Source organism: Heloderma suspectum, chromosome 13 (genome assembly GCF_057233095.1).
Source record: "Heloderma suspectum isolate Gila_16-S chromosome 13, 16-S_ref, whole genome shotgun sequence".
NCBI classification, from domain to species: Eukaryota; Metazoa; Chordata; class Lepidosauria; order Squamata; family Helodermatidae; genus Heloderma; species Heloderma suspectum.
In genome coordinates this window covers 1874101-1887878 of record NC_139470.1, presented here as the reverse complement: position 1 = coordinate 1887878, position 13778 = coordinate 1874101, and the positions used below count along the sequence as shown (strand labels likewise).

General features: G+C 51.1%; 1 protein-coding gene across 1 annotated transcript in view; it reads left to right on the top strand.

Moving 5' to 3' along the window:
- Positions 1 to 13778, top strand: part of MYO18B (myosin XVIIIB) — a 182518-nt gene that overhangs the window by 23148 nt on the left and 145592 nt on the right. Inside the window, exons 13-14 of the mRNA XM_084820341.1 lie at positions 158 to 258; positions 3926 to 3989. Coding sequence (XP_084676467.1) covers positions 158 to 258; positions 3926 to 3989 — 165 coding nt within the window. The remainder of the gene's footprint in view (positions 1 to 157; positions 259 to 3925; positions 3990 to 13778) is intronic.

The following is a 13778-nucleotide window of genomic DNA, read 5'->3' as shown; positions in this document are numbered from 1 at the left end:
TGAAAGAGGTTCAGCACCCGACCTAAAGTCTAGAACAGGAATGGGGAACGTCGGGCCTGCAGGCGTGGTAGGCCTGCCACTGCTGTTGCACAAGCCAGTGGTCCTCTGGCAGGCAGCAGGCCACATGCTCACCTTTCCCCTTCTCTCACCTGCCCAGACGATGCTGCTGGAGAAGATCCGTGTGGCGCAGCAGCCGGAGGGAGAAAGCAGCTTCAATGTCTTCTCTCAGATGCTGGCGGGGCTGGATTTGGATCAGAGGTACATCCGCGAAGGCTGCTGGTGGGGAAGGCGGGAGAGCTGGTCTTTGCCTGATGCTGTGGGGAGCATCCTGTGGACGTGGAGATGGTGGGCATGGCACCCAGTGCATCTGAAGTCGCTTCTGCTGTGTTGTTTTGGGCCACGAGAGCATCAACACAGCCCTGCTGGGTCAGAACAAAGGCCCAACTAGTCCTGCCTCCTGTTCCCTCCCTGCATTGGCCAACCAGATGCCTTTAGGGAGCCCACAAGCAGGACATGGATGCAGCAGCCTATGGCCTTTGAGCAGGGGCTTCCATTCTTACCTTGCAGAGCAGGTAGCTGCTGAGAACTGCCCGCCCCCACCACGTTTGTCTCCCCTTCTTGAAAGCCAGTTGTTCCAGAGTAATTTCAGAGGGTGCGTAAGAATCGCCTGGCTGAACCAAAGCCAACAGCTGGTCTAGTTCACGGGGGTCAAGGGCTGAATTCCATTCCTGGTAAGCTTTTGGGGAGTGCATTCCAGTGGTGGGCAGGGCCAACGGTGAGAGGGAGGGGCCAAAATGCCAGCCTAGTTTAGCTTAAAAACCTTATGACCAGTGGCTCAGCCTCTGGGGAGGCATCTTGGCCATTTGGAAGGGGGGGTGATGTGCAATCGCCAGGAAACCGCTGAAGGATCGGCAGTTGTGGGGGAAGGCGTGGGGCTGGGGAAGGGGGCATGGCCCTCTCAGGAACCCCAGAAGGCCAGATTTGGCACCCAGGTGGGCCTCAGGCGCAATGCTCCTGGTCTAGTTAAGAAGTAAGGACATAAGAGCAGCCATGCCAGGTCAGACCACGGGCCCATCCCGTCCAGCATTCTGTTCACACAGTGGCCAACCATCTGCCCGTGGAAACCCCTAAGCAGGGCAGGAGTGCAACAGCACCCTCCCGCCCATGTTCCCCAGCAACTGCCGTGCATAGGCTCACTGCCTCTGATACTGGAGGTGGCACGTAGCCGTCAGGACTGGTGGTCGCTGAGAGCCTTCTCCTCCAGGACTTTGTCTGAACCCCCTTTAACGCCATCCAAATTGGTGGCCATCACTACGTCTTGTGGGAGCTGAGCTTCCTCTTCCAATAGCAGCCCGCCATGGGGAGAGTGTGCCAGCAGGCAGGATGGCACTCCCCTGGGGTTCAGCCCTGGCGTCGGGGGCTGGGAGGTGGATGGCCTCTGTACGTGGGGTGTGGGGAAGGGCCACAGCTCGGAGGTGGAGCCGCTGCTTTGCCTGTAGGGGGTCCCAGTTCAATCGGCATCTCCAAGTAGGGCTAGGAAGGACCCCGCCGGAGAGCCGTTGCTGCCAGTCAGCGCAGACGATGCTGAGCGAGGGGGACAAGTGGTCTGACGCAGGGCGAGGCATCTTCTGGGGCTCCCTGTGTGGCTAACAGCCAGGGTGAGGTCAGTCATCCCCAGATCTCCCTCACCCCCTTTTGTGGCCACCTAAGGGAGTGGCCGTCGCTCCCATCTTCTTGTGTCAGGGAGCTCTACTGCATGAAGATGTACCTGATTGTCCCAAACATCCTGAAGGTCCTTTTCACAGTGTGACCCTGAGGGTTTTATCTCACTGTCGCCCTGCCTCATTCATGGAAGTTTACAGGGGCTCCAGGTGACGGCATCTTCCACTTGTAACTCTCCCATGTTTCCCCATCGCTTCTCCCGCCTTTTATCTTGCTGCGGAAAATCTGTAAGGGAAAAAAGACGGAATAGCTGCTCCAGGCCTTCTGAGAGGTGGTGCCAGGAGCCCTCTTCCTGGAAGCCCCCCTGGCCTTAGGGAAAGAGGAGAAAGCTTTTTCTCTGGAGACAGTGTTTTATATTCTTATATAGACCTCAGCCATGCCCCCCAACCCGTGGTTGCCTTCTTTCTGAACCACAAGGAGTGCAAGGCTTCAGCATTCCTTCGCAGGGAAGGGCTAGTTCTCATCCCTCCTGGAAGTCATCGTAAATGCGAGGATGGATTCATCAGCTGCAAGGACCGCCTGCGGCTGGGAGGACAGGATCACTGTCGTTACTGGAGGAGCTTCGTTTCACCAGCAGAGGGGGCAGGATAACTAAGAAACGCCTTTCCTGCGGGCTGCTCCTACGGTCATGTGCTCGAGGGGCTGTCCATAACAGCGCTACCGATGCACGATGTATCCTTTCGCTACCCTGAGCGGAGGAAGGGGATCGAGTAGCACATCAGGTTTTTTAGAAGTCCAGGTATCTTAGTGTGCCCTGCCTGGGACAGAAGAGGCAGATTTTATTCCTTGTGTGAGTCGACACGTAGCCCATTCTGGCTACCCATAATCCCTTGCCTGATGAATAGTATTTGAAAGCATTGGTGGGTAAACAGAAGCCAATTTGTTCTTCTTCAGGGAGTTCATCAGCATTCCTCCACCCCCACCCTGGCCCTTTTCTCTCTCTTTCCAGGTACATAAATGTGCAAGATGTAAAAGGTTCTGCAATAAGGTGCCAGGGACAGCGGAGATGCTCCTGTTTGCAAACCCGGGACAGTTGAGGACAGGGCAGGCATGGTGGGGCCCCTGCCAAGGGCCCACAGCCCAGCAGGGGCCCACTGACGAGCCCCCGGACTTTCTCCTTGTCTTCGCCCTTGCAGCCTGCTTCTTCACCCACCTCTCGCTCTGGCCCAGACAACGGTGGCGGGGAGGAGGAGGAGCAGGAACTGCCGCGGCCTCCGTGCTCCCTGCACGCTGCCTGCCAAGCAAGCAAGTGGCAGCAGAGCCGCGAAAGAGGAGGAGGAGCAAGAGCCACTGGTGGCCGTGGCGGTGAGGAGGTGGACTCACCGGGGGGGCCTTGAGGGGTCTTGGCCAAGGACCCTCCAAAGCCTGGAGCCGGCGCTGGCTGGGGAATACTTTTCCTCCTCTAAATTCATTGGTTTGTGCATCACACGCGGCCTGCTGTGCTTACTTCTATGTAGCTTGGAGATTTTATTATAGTAAGTGGTATATAAGCATTTCTACTAAAAAAATAAAACCAAATTAACGCTGTTTTCTCAGCGGTGAGTCGAAACCTCCAGAATAGCAAGAATCCACTGGGGGCAACTGTAGTGAAGGGAGCCTCTGAGTTTTTCTTCATCTGAATTTTCCTACAGGTTTCTGAATTCATAGAATCACTGAGTTGGAAGAGACCCTGGAAGTCATCTAGCCCACCCCCGCCCAGTGCTGGATGCATACAGCATCCCTGAGAGGTGGCCGTCCAGCCTCTCCTTAAATGCCTCCAGCAAAGGAGAGTGCCCCACCTACTGAGATAGTCTGTTCCACAGCCTCTCGCTTTTAAGAAGTTTCTCCTAATGTTTAGCCAAAATCTGCTTCCCTGCAATCTCCACCCGTTCGTTCTACTCCAAGTGCCAGCCTCAGGTTTCTTTTTGGGGGTGTGCGTGCACGTGTGCTTGGGGAAGATGCTATGTCTGAGTGAGAAAATGTATTGAAAAGCTGCATCTTCTTCCCCCAACTAACCGCTCAGGTTTATGTGCTATTTCTGTCCAAACATAGCTTCTAGCAGCAAACATTGAATGCCACAGAGTGTCTGCTCTGACTCTTCCTCTAGCATTTCTCGTATTGGGATCTCCTCTTCCCCACCATGGAAGCAAACAACCCTCTTTAGGTAGCCTCTCGATTTGGTAGCTGAATTTTGTATGTTTCTCTCTCTCTCCTGTGCAACTAGGACAACTTTGCATCTACATCAGATGGTGGAGAACAGCACTTTTGGCATCAGACCCTGTCTGAAGGTAGGAACCTAAACAGTTTCTCCCTCCCCCATGGCTGGATGTGTCCTTGAGTCGCTGGAGAGAATGCAACCAATTGTGGCCTAATTTATCTGCAATGAGACCAGTTCTCTGACCTGTGGGACTCTTTTCTTTGTTGCGTTACGTTGCCTACAGTGTGGTGCAAAGGGTTGTGACAGCAGCCTGGAGCTCCTAAAGCAGGGGGTTCAGCCTCTTTCAGCCCAAGAGCTGCATTCCATTCTGGAGGAGGAGGGGCATTCCGTTGGTGGGTGGAGCCAAAGGCAAAGAGATTGGGCCAAAGCACAAGCATATTGTAGCTCAAGGCTCTTCCTGGCAGTAACTCAGTCTTCCGAGAGGCACCGCAGCCTCCTAGAATGAGGGGAAATGGCACAAAAATTGGTAAGGGGGTGGGGCAGGGGAAGAGGGCGTGGCCACTTGGGGAGCCCTGGAGGACCAGATTGGGACCCCACCATGGCTGGATTCGGCCCCTGGGAGTGGGCAGTGGTGCAGCAGAGGGGGATGTGGGGGAGAACACCTCTGGGGCTTTGTGCGAGCAGGAGAGGAGCCGTCATCCACGGGAGCGCCAGCCTGGGCCATTGGCGGAACCCTCCTTGCTCCGGCAAGCGAATGAGGTGATAACGAGGCTTTGAAGTTTTGCTATTGTTTGTGACAAATTGGCATAGGGAATGAGGATTAATACGGAAGCAGTCTGGATGCTTCTTTCCTTTTCTTCTGCACGGTTCCTGCTTCATACTAGCAGTTTAAGCGGGAACACTTCTTTGCAAGATGGTTTTGCATTCAGCTGGCAGAAGGTCTCTTGGTAAAGCCCAGTGTGTTTCACAAGTTGAATCTAGGCAGTCAAAGAACTAAGCACCACTGAGTTCAGTGGGGCTTACTCCCAGGTACCTAAGCACAGGGTCGTTAATCCCAATACATTAGGTATTATGCCAGGTACTGGTGTGTGTGTGTGTGTGTGTGTGTGTGTGTACGCACACACAGATGCAAGCAGAAAAGAGGGCAGGGCTACGGACTGATGTGGGAAGAAGCCAAGGTGGGTCTGGGGACGGTGCCAGCAGCAAGAGGCTGAAACAGCTATGCAGGGAAGTGATAATTTTGCAGGCGGAGAGCAGAGGAAGGAACAGGCAAGGAATCTCTGTTCCTTGCGTACTTGTGGGTGGAATCTAAGGGGGAGCTGTGTGAGTCTTAATGCTCTCCTGCAGGCAGCACTCTTGCTCCTTTCTTATTTTGGGAGGTAGGTATGATGTTGATGATTGAGGCTCCCTGGCAATCCTTGGGAGCTGGCAAACACAGTAGCCAAAGCGGACGGTAGTGCTCTCTCTCTGTTGACCTCGGCAGCACAGCTGACTAGGAAATGCCTCTGGTCACATGGACATCCCTTTTGGGACCCAGTCCAGGTTCTGTGGGCTGGGGCTGGCCTCTGGGAGCATTTGTTGCCAGAGGATGCCAGATGGCCACTTGGATCTCTATCTGGATCCAGTCTGATTCCTCCATGACCTTGTCTTCCGAGCGGAGGGACTCTTGATCCCTCCACCCCAGCTGCAACATCTCTCCTGCTGCTTCCTGGAGAGGTAAAAATGAGGAACAGGAAAGAGCTGCAAGATGCATTCCCCCCCCCCCATTCCGCTAGAACACTTCCTGTCAGTTGCCCAAACCCTGAGGCTAGATCATGACAATGTGGAGCTGTAAATAAATAAAAAAATAAAAATCCAGGTGTTCTGTGAAACGGCTGCTCTTGCACAAGGGCTGAGATGAAGGGATGGTTATCACCCTCATGTCTTCCTTCCTATCCCTCCATCTGCTGAGGGAAGGCCAGAAGAGCCCTTGGACACCAGGAGCTCCCTGTGCAGAGTCACACCACTGGTCTACCTGTCTAGTCTGTTATTGTCTACTCCAGTCTTCCCCAGCCTGGCCCCCTCTGGATCTGTTGGACTACAGCTCCCATTACTCTCAGATTTAGAGGGGGTCAGGTTGGGGAAGAGTGGTCTCACCCACTGGGCAGGGGCTCTCCAAGGATTCGGGCTGCAGTGCACTGCTAGCTAAGATCCTTTTCTGAGCTGGAAATGCCAGAAGCCAAACCTCTGTGGTCTTGTGCACGCCAAGCCATTGCGGTGCCACCAAGCTAGTGCCCCTTCCCTGGTGGAGTGTCCTTAGATCTTGGGTTGGATTTGGCCGCCGAGACTTTCTGTTCCTGTTTGCACAGCGTGATTTTGATAGTGGCATTGCTCTTTGGGTCCGTGCTGTGGTATGGCTCTTTCATTTTATGGAAGCCTGGCCTGTTTTGGAAGCGTGGTCTCATCGGGCTGTTTTCACTTAGCTAAGCATTGTTGTTGTTCAGTCATTCAGTCGTGTCCGACACTTCGTGACCCCATGTACCATAGCATGCCAGGCCTTCCTGTCCTGCATTCTCTCCTGGAGCGTGCTCAAGTCCATATTCATTGCATCAGTGATGCTATCTAGCCATCTCATCCTCTGCCGTCCCCTTCCCCTTTTGCCTTCAGTCTTTCCCAGTATCAGGGTCTTTTCCAGTGAGTTTTCTCTTCGCATTAGGTGGCCAAAATATTTGAGCTTCAGCTTCAGTATCTGTCCTTCCAATGAGCACTCAGGGTTGATTTCCTTTAGTATGGACTGGTTTGACCTCCTTGCACTCCAGGGGACTCGTAAGAGTCTTCTCCAGCACCACAGTTCGAAAGCATCAATTCTTCGGCGCTCAGCCTTCCTTATAGTCCAGCTCTCACAGCCATACGTTACTACTGGGAAAACCATAGCTTTGATTAGACGGACCTTTGTCGGCAAGGTGATGTCTCTGCTTCTTACTATGCTGTCTAGGTTGGCCATAGCTTTCCTCCCAAGGAGCAAGCGTCCATTAATTTCATGGCTACAGTCACCATCTGCGGTGATCTTGGAGCCCAAGAAAATAAAATCTGTCACTGCTTCCATTTCTTCCCCTTCCATATGCCAGGAAGTGATGGGGCCAGATGCCATGATCTTCATTTTTTTAATGTTGAGTTTCAAACCAGCTTTTACACTCTCCTCTTTCACCCTCAACAAGATGCCCTTGAGATCCTCTTCGCTTTCTGCCATTAGGGTGGTATCATCTGCATATCTGAGGTTGTTGATAATTCTCCCAGCAATCTTAATTCAGACCTGTGATTCATCCAACCCGGCGTTTCTCATGATGTACTCTGCATATAAGTTAAATAAGCAGGGCGACAATATGCAGCCTTGTCGTACTCCTTTCCCAATTTTGAACCAATCGGTTGTTCCATGTCTGGTTCTTAGTGTTGCTTCTTGATCCTCGTACAGGTTTGTCAGGAGACAGGTAAGGTGGTCTGGTACTCCCATCTCTTTCAGAATTTGCCAGTTTGTTGTGATCCACACAATCAAACGCTTTAGCGTAGTCAATGAAGCAGAAATAGACGTTTTTCTGGAATTCTCTTGCTTTCTCCATGATCCAGTAAAAGTTGGCGATTTGATCTCTAGTTCCTCTGCCTCTTCAAAACCCAGCTTGTACTTCCGGTAGTTCTCGGTTCGCATACTGCTGAAGCCTAGTTTGTAGGATTTTGAGCATCACCTTGCTGGCATGTGAAATGAGCGCAATTGTGCGGTAGTTGGAACACTCTTTGGCGTTGCCCTTCTTTGGAACTGGAATGTAAACTGACGTTTTCCAATCTTGTGGCCACTGTTGAGTGTTCCAAATCTGTTGGCATATTGAGTGGAGCACTTTAACAGCATCATCTTCTAGGATTTTAAATAGCTCAGCTGGAAGACTGTCATCTCCGCTAGCTTTGTTGTTAGTAATGCTTCCTAAGGCCCACTTGACTTCCCTCTCGAGGAAGTCTGGCTCAAGTTCAGTGACCACACTATCATGGCTATCAGGGACATTCAGATCTTTCCTGTATAGTTCTTCTGTGTATTCTTGCCACCTCTTCTTAATCTCATCTGCTTCTGTTAGGTCCCTGCCTTCTTCGTCCTTTATCATGCCCGTCTTTGCACAAAACGTTCCCTTGAGATCTCTGATTTTCTTGAAGAGATAGCTAGTCGTTCCCATTCTATTGTTTTCCTCGATTTCTTTGCATTGTTCATTTAAGAAGGCCTTCTTGTCTCTCCTTGCTATTCTCTGGAACTCTGCATTCAGTTGGCTATATCTTCCCCTTTCTCCCTTGCTCTTCACTTCCCTTCTTTCCGCAGCTACCTGTAAAGCCTCATCAGACAGCCACTTGGCTTTCTTGCCTTTCTTTTTCTTTGGGATGGATTGAGTTGCTGCTTCCTGAACAATGTTATGGACCTCCACCCATAGTTCCTCAGGCACTCTGTCTATCAGGTCTAATCCCTGAAATCTATTCCTCACCTCCACTGTATATTCATAAGGGATATGATTTAGGTCATACCGGAATGGTTTAGTGGTTTTCCCTATGTTCTTCAATTTCAGCCGGAATTTTGCAAGAAGCAGCTCATGATCTGAGCCACAGTCAGCTCCAGGTCGTGTTTTTACTGACTGTATAGAGCTTCTCCATCTTTGGCTGCAAAGGACATAATCAATCTGATTTCGATATTGACCATCTGGTGATGTCCGTGTGTAGAGTCGCCTCTTGTGCTGTTGGAAAAGTGTGTTTGCTATGATCAGCGTGTTATCTTGGCAAAACTCTAGTAGCCTTTGTCCTGCTTCATTTTGTACACCAAGGCCATGCTTGCCTGTTATCCCAGTGATTTCTTGACTTCCTACTTTAGCATTCCAATCCCCTATGATGAAGAGGAACTCTTTTTTTGGTGTTAGTTCTAGAAGGTGTTGTAGGTCTTCATAGAACCGATTAACCTCAGCTTCTTCAGCATCAGTGGTTGGGGCATAGACTTGAATTACTGTGATGTTGAATGGTTTGCCTTGGATTCGTACTGAGATCATTCTATCGTTTTTAAGATTGTACCCCAGTACTGCTTTTCCCACCCTTTTGTTGACTATGAGCGCTACTCCATTTCTTCTAAGGGATTCTTGCCCACAGTAGTAGATATGATGGTCACCTGAATTAAACTTGCCCATGCTTGTCCATTTTAGTTCGCTGATTCCCAAGATGTCAATGTTCAATCTTGCCATCTCATGTTTGACCACCTCCAGCTTACCTTGATTCATTGACCTTACATTCCAGGTTCCTAAACAATATTGTTCTTTACAGCATCGGATTTTTTTTTCACCACCAGATACATCCACAGCTGAGTGTCCTTTCGTCTTTGGCCCAGCCGCTTCACTCTTTCTGGCGTTACTTGGAAATACCCTGTGCTCTTCCCTAGTAGTGTATTGGACACCTTCCGACCTGAGGGGCTCATCTTCCGGCATCATCTCTTTTAGCCTTGTGATATGTTCCATGGGGTTTTCTTGGCAAGAATACTGGAGTGGGTTGCCATTTCCTTCTCCAGTGGACCACATTTTGTCAGAACTCTCTGCCATGACCTGTCCGTCTTGGGTGGCCCTGCACGGCATAGTTTATGGCTTCACTGAGTTACGCAAGCCCCTTTGCCACAACAAGGCAGTGATCCATGAAGGTGTTAGCTAAGCATAGAAGAAGCAAAAGCCTCCATGCTTCCATGCGCTTAAATGCGCTCACTCTTGTGTGTGAATGTGTGGAATCCAGTTAAGAGATCCCCCTCCCACTGGTAAATCCCCAGACACTGGTTGGTGGATTTGATGTAGAAACCCTTTCCCTCTGAATAGCAATTTAGAGAAAGAGGAATATCCTGTCCCCTGTATTCTGATGATCTACTATAGCATTGGTCTTTAGCTGGTGAGTGGGACCCATTAAAACTGACCTTAAAGCAGGTTGCCACAGGAACACCATCATCATTTACAAATAGATGGTAAAAACATTAGGAAGTAGGTCCCCAAATGTATGTTAGGGCTAAAGTTGAGTCCCAGCTGGAAAAAACTGAAGGACTACTAATGTCTGTATGCTCAGACATTTCCTGCCTTTGAAATTTGTGAGCTTGGTAAAAATTGGGAGCACAGATATGTTTACTGTTTGAACATGCTCCTGCCAGTTGCAGATGTGGGAATTCAAACTCCAATTAGAGTGTTTTTCACTTGTGAGCTCTTAAATGGCCTTTGTGTCATTGTTTATGCAAACATCTGATTGTTAGTGTGGAAGAAAGCAGCAAAGAGGCGTTTGTAATGCAAATGTTCATTTAGGCTGATGTGCTTTCACATTTGCATCACAAACTTATTTAATCCAGAGCCGATTAAAGCTGCTCCATAAGGGGCAACACCTCAGCTTCTCTTGCACTAAATCTCCTTCAACTTCTTTTCCCGGTATGAAGGCTGCTGACACAATATGTGTCCGGGGTGACCCTGTATTGAACTGGTCCCGTTAGCAATTTCCACCAGAGTCTAATTCTTGCTGACTTGTGTGGAAATGCTGAGCAGAGGCTTTTGTGTCTCTGGAGGGACAGCGCAGCTGGAGACAGAATCCAAGTGCTGCCGTCAGGGACTTCGGAGTCTGAAAAATGCCCCCAGAGGTTGTGTCCTTGGGCCTTTTCCCCCTGGGCTGCAGGAGAGTGCGCAAAGGCACAAGACAGAGCCAGTGTGGTGTAGTGGCAAGAGTGTTGGACTGGGAGCTGGGAGATCCGGGTTCTAGTCCCCACTCGGACATGGAAGCTCACTGGGTGTCTTTGGGCCAGTCACACATTCTCAGCCCAACCTACCTCACAGGGTTGTTGTTGTGAGGATAAAATGGAGAGGAGGAGGATAATGTAAGCCGCCTTGGGTTCCTTGCAAGAGGAAAAAAGGCGGGATAGAAATGCAATAATAAAAAATAAATAAATAAATAATACGAACTGTGAGATCGCCTGGGACACGTCTCAATCGCCCTGTTTGGGGGTGGAGAGAGTCAGGGGGGCCACCAAAAAAAGAAGGCAGAACACAGGTTGTCATAAAAACTGCATATCCTAATTTATCTGCATCAATGCACATTTAGAAATAATTAACACAATTTAAATATAAATACAAATTGTATGTATTTGTTATTACATTTATTTATTACAATTTCACCACAGTGGGCAGACTATGGCCAGGTGAGCTGTGTGCCTGCCTGTTCAGCCTGCTGTCCAGGTGCCAACTGGTGATGGACAACTCCAAGGCCCCCTTCTCCCCCTTCTTAGGGTTCTTTATCTTTAATTCAGATGTGAGCTGGACAGCCCTTCAACCAGAGGTCTGTCCTCTGTAAAAGACAGCACATGGCCAACTGAGGTGGAGAGAAGGGATGGCTCTCCCAGACCATGCAACCAATGGCCAATCCAGCTGGTCTTGTCTGTGCATGGGATGGGGAGGGGGTGCAAAACCTTGGGTGGGCCTTGTGGGCAGGGACAGATTGGGTCGTAAGAATGCAGAGGCTGCGTCGGCTTTGGAAAGTGAAGTTGAGGAGCTTGCACTGGACCCAACAGCAGACAGGAAGCCACTGTAGGGACTGAAGGAGGGGCGTCGTGTGGCCAGGTTGATCACGGGAGGGGTGCCAGAGAGCGTCGCAGAAAAAGCCCTGGATCTCGCTGTCTCTGTCCGTGGGCGCTTCCAGGCGAGGCTGTCACGGCACTGCTGGCTTTCCTCCCTCACGGAATTCTAGGGGTGGTCTACACAGTGGCGTCTTCTACTTGTCACCTTCCTGCGTTTCCCCACTGCTGCTTCCACCTTTCCTCTTACTGCAGATAATGTGTTGCGGAAGAAAAGGCAGAGTGGCTGCCGGTGCTGGCTCCAGGCCTTTGGGGGCCCTTGGGCCAGGCCCCCTCCACGGCCCCCCGTCAGCGAGTCTGCCTCTCCACCAGCTGCTCTTGCCCCTCCTCCTGTCTCCTCATTGCCACCACTTGCTTGCTTGACGGGCGGGTATGCCACGGGCAGGTTGGTGGCAGTGTCTCCTGCTCCTCCGCCTCCCCACCGCCATTGTCTGGGCCAGAGCGAGAGGCAGGTGAACAAACAGGCTGCAAGGGGGAGGAAGAGAAGCGATGGCAGGGCGTTCTGGTCAGCGGGCCCTGCTGGGGTGTGGGCCCTCGGCAGGTGCCCGACCATGCCTGCCCCTGCCCCTGGTCTTGCATATTGTTAGCCCTGGTAGTTGTGCAGCTCCTTCGGACTGGCCGGAGGGCTAGGAGCCCTCTGTCTGGAAGCCCCTCTGTCTCTGCTAGTGGAGGCACAGCAAGTTCATCTGCAGATCTTCAGGCGGGGGGGGGACCTGTGGCCCTCCAGATGTTGGACTACACCTCTCATCATCCCTGACTGGGGTCACAGGTCCCCCCCCTCCACCTTGAGGCCTGAGGGCCCTTAGTCCTTCAGGTATTAATGCATTAAACCCTCAAAAATGAAATGCAGAGAAGCTGAAGTGCCACTGGAGTGCTGAGCCTGTGATCTTGCCTCTCTCGTTTTTTGCACGCTGAGGTTCTGAACATGGAACTAACTTTTCTTCAATCCCCTTTCGCACCCTGCTTAAAAAGCAACACTTCAAAGAACAGCTGGAGATACACACACACACACACACACACACACACACTTTTAAATTCCTCTGCTGGAAAAAAAGGATTCCCAATAAAATGGTGTCCAGCTCGAGCCCAGAGATTCCATCCTGTGGAAGAGCAGAGGAGAAGAACCATTACGGATCAGTGCTTCTCTCTCTGTTCTGTGAGCTGGCTGGAGCCAGCAAGCTCTCAGTGGCACAAACTATTTGTTCCAGTTGGACAGGGAGGGAAGCAGGGTCCTTACATGCATGGAGGATTTCTGGGTCACAGTGGCTAAGGGGATTCTCCCCCCCCCCCATGCCGGGGGAACTGCACAGCCCTTTTTTCTTCAATGCCAGCTTGCCTCCAAGGGAGCAGGTGACCAGGAAACCTTGATCAAACACTGCTCTCCCTCTAAAAGCTATAATTGCCCAGTGCCCCAAATGTCTGATAGCCAGGAGTGCTGTTCTTAACTAAAACCAGACACGCACTTGGAAACATTTCTTTTCAATATAACACTTTCCAGTTCTATTGAAGGAGGCATCACTCCGCCGTGGAGAGTCGTCCCCTTGTGCTTCTGTGTGAGTCACTCCTCTGCAGGTCCCTTCCCTTTGGATAGGAGTGAGCACAGAGCTGTGGCATGCAGAGAAGCAACAGGCAGCCTCATTAGAAGAGGGCCCCATATGTTGTAGGTGACCCCCCCCAACACACATACACACACATTACATGCAAAAGGGCAAATGTTGCCCCTGACGTGATGGAGGCTCCCAAGCACAGCGTCTGTTTTTCCTCCCCCAATAACCCTGCCAAGGCTGTCCCATTTCTTATTTATTTTTAGTGGGGTGGGGTGGGGTGGGGGAGCCGGTATGGAATCAAGTCTGCCCCCATGTGCCGAGGTCCACCATGCTGCACTCTGTCTGTTGGACTCACCAGAGTTTGACAAAGGGACAGAACCCAGGAACGACCCTTAATCTCCTTTGATAGATCAGCCTTCCCCAACCTGGTGACTCCAGATGTTTCAGACTCCAACCCCCAGCACTCCTGACCATTGACTATGATGGCTGGGGCTGATGGGAGTTGGAGTCCAAAACATCTGGAGGCACCAGGCTGGGGAAGGCTCTAGGATGCTTATTCCTAGAGTGACTTTCAATGCACAAAACTTTGTGGTTCTTGACCGGTGAGGTTTTTTCTCAGGGATTTTTTTTGTTTGCCCTGGTTTCTTTTGAAGGTGCTGCAGTCTCTTGCCCTGTTTTTCCACTCAAGGTCTTCTGCTTTTTCTCCGCTTTTTCAAAAATCCCCTGCCAAAGACTT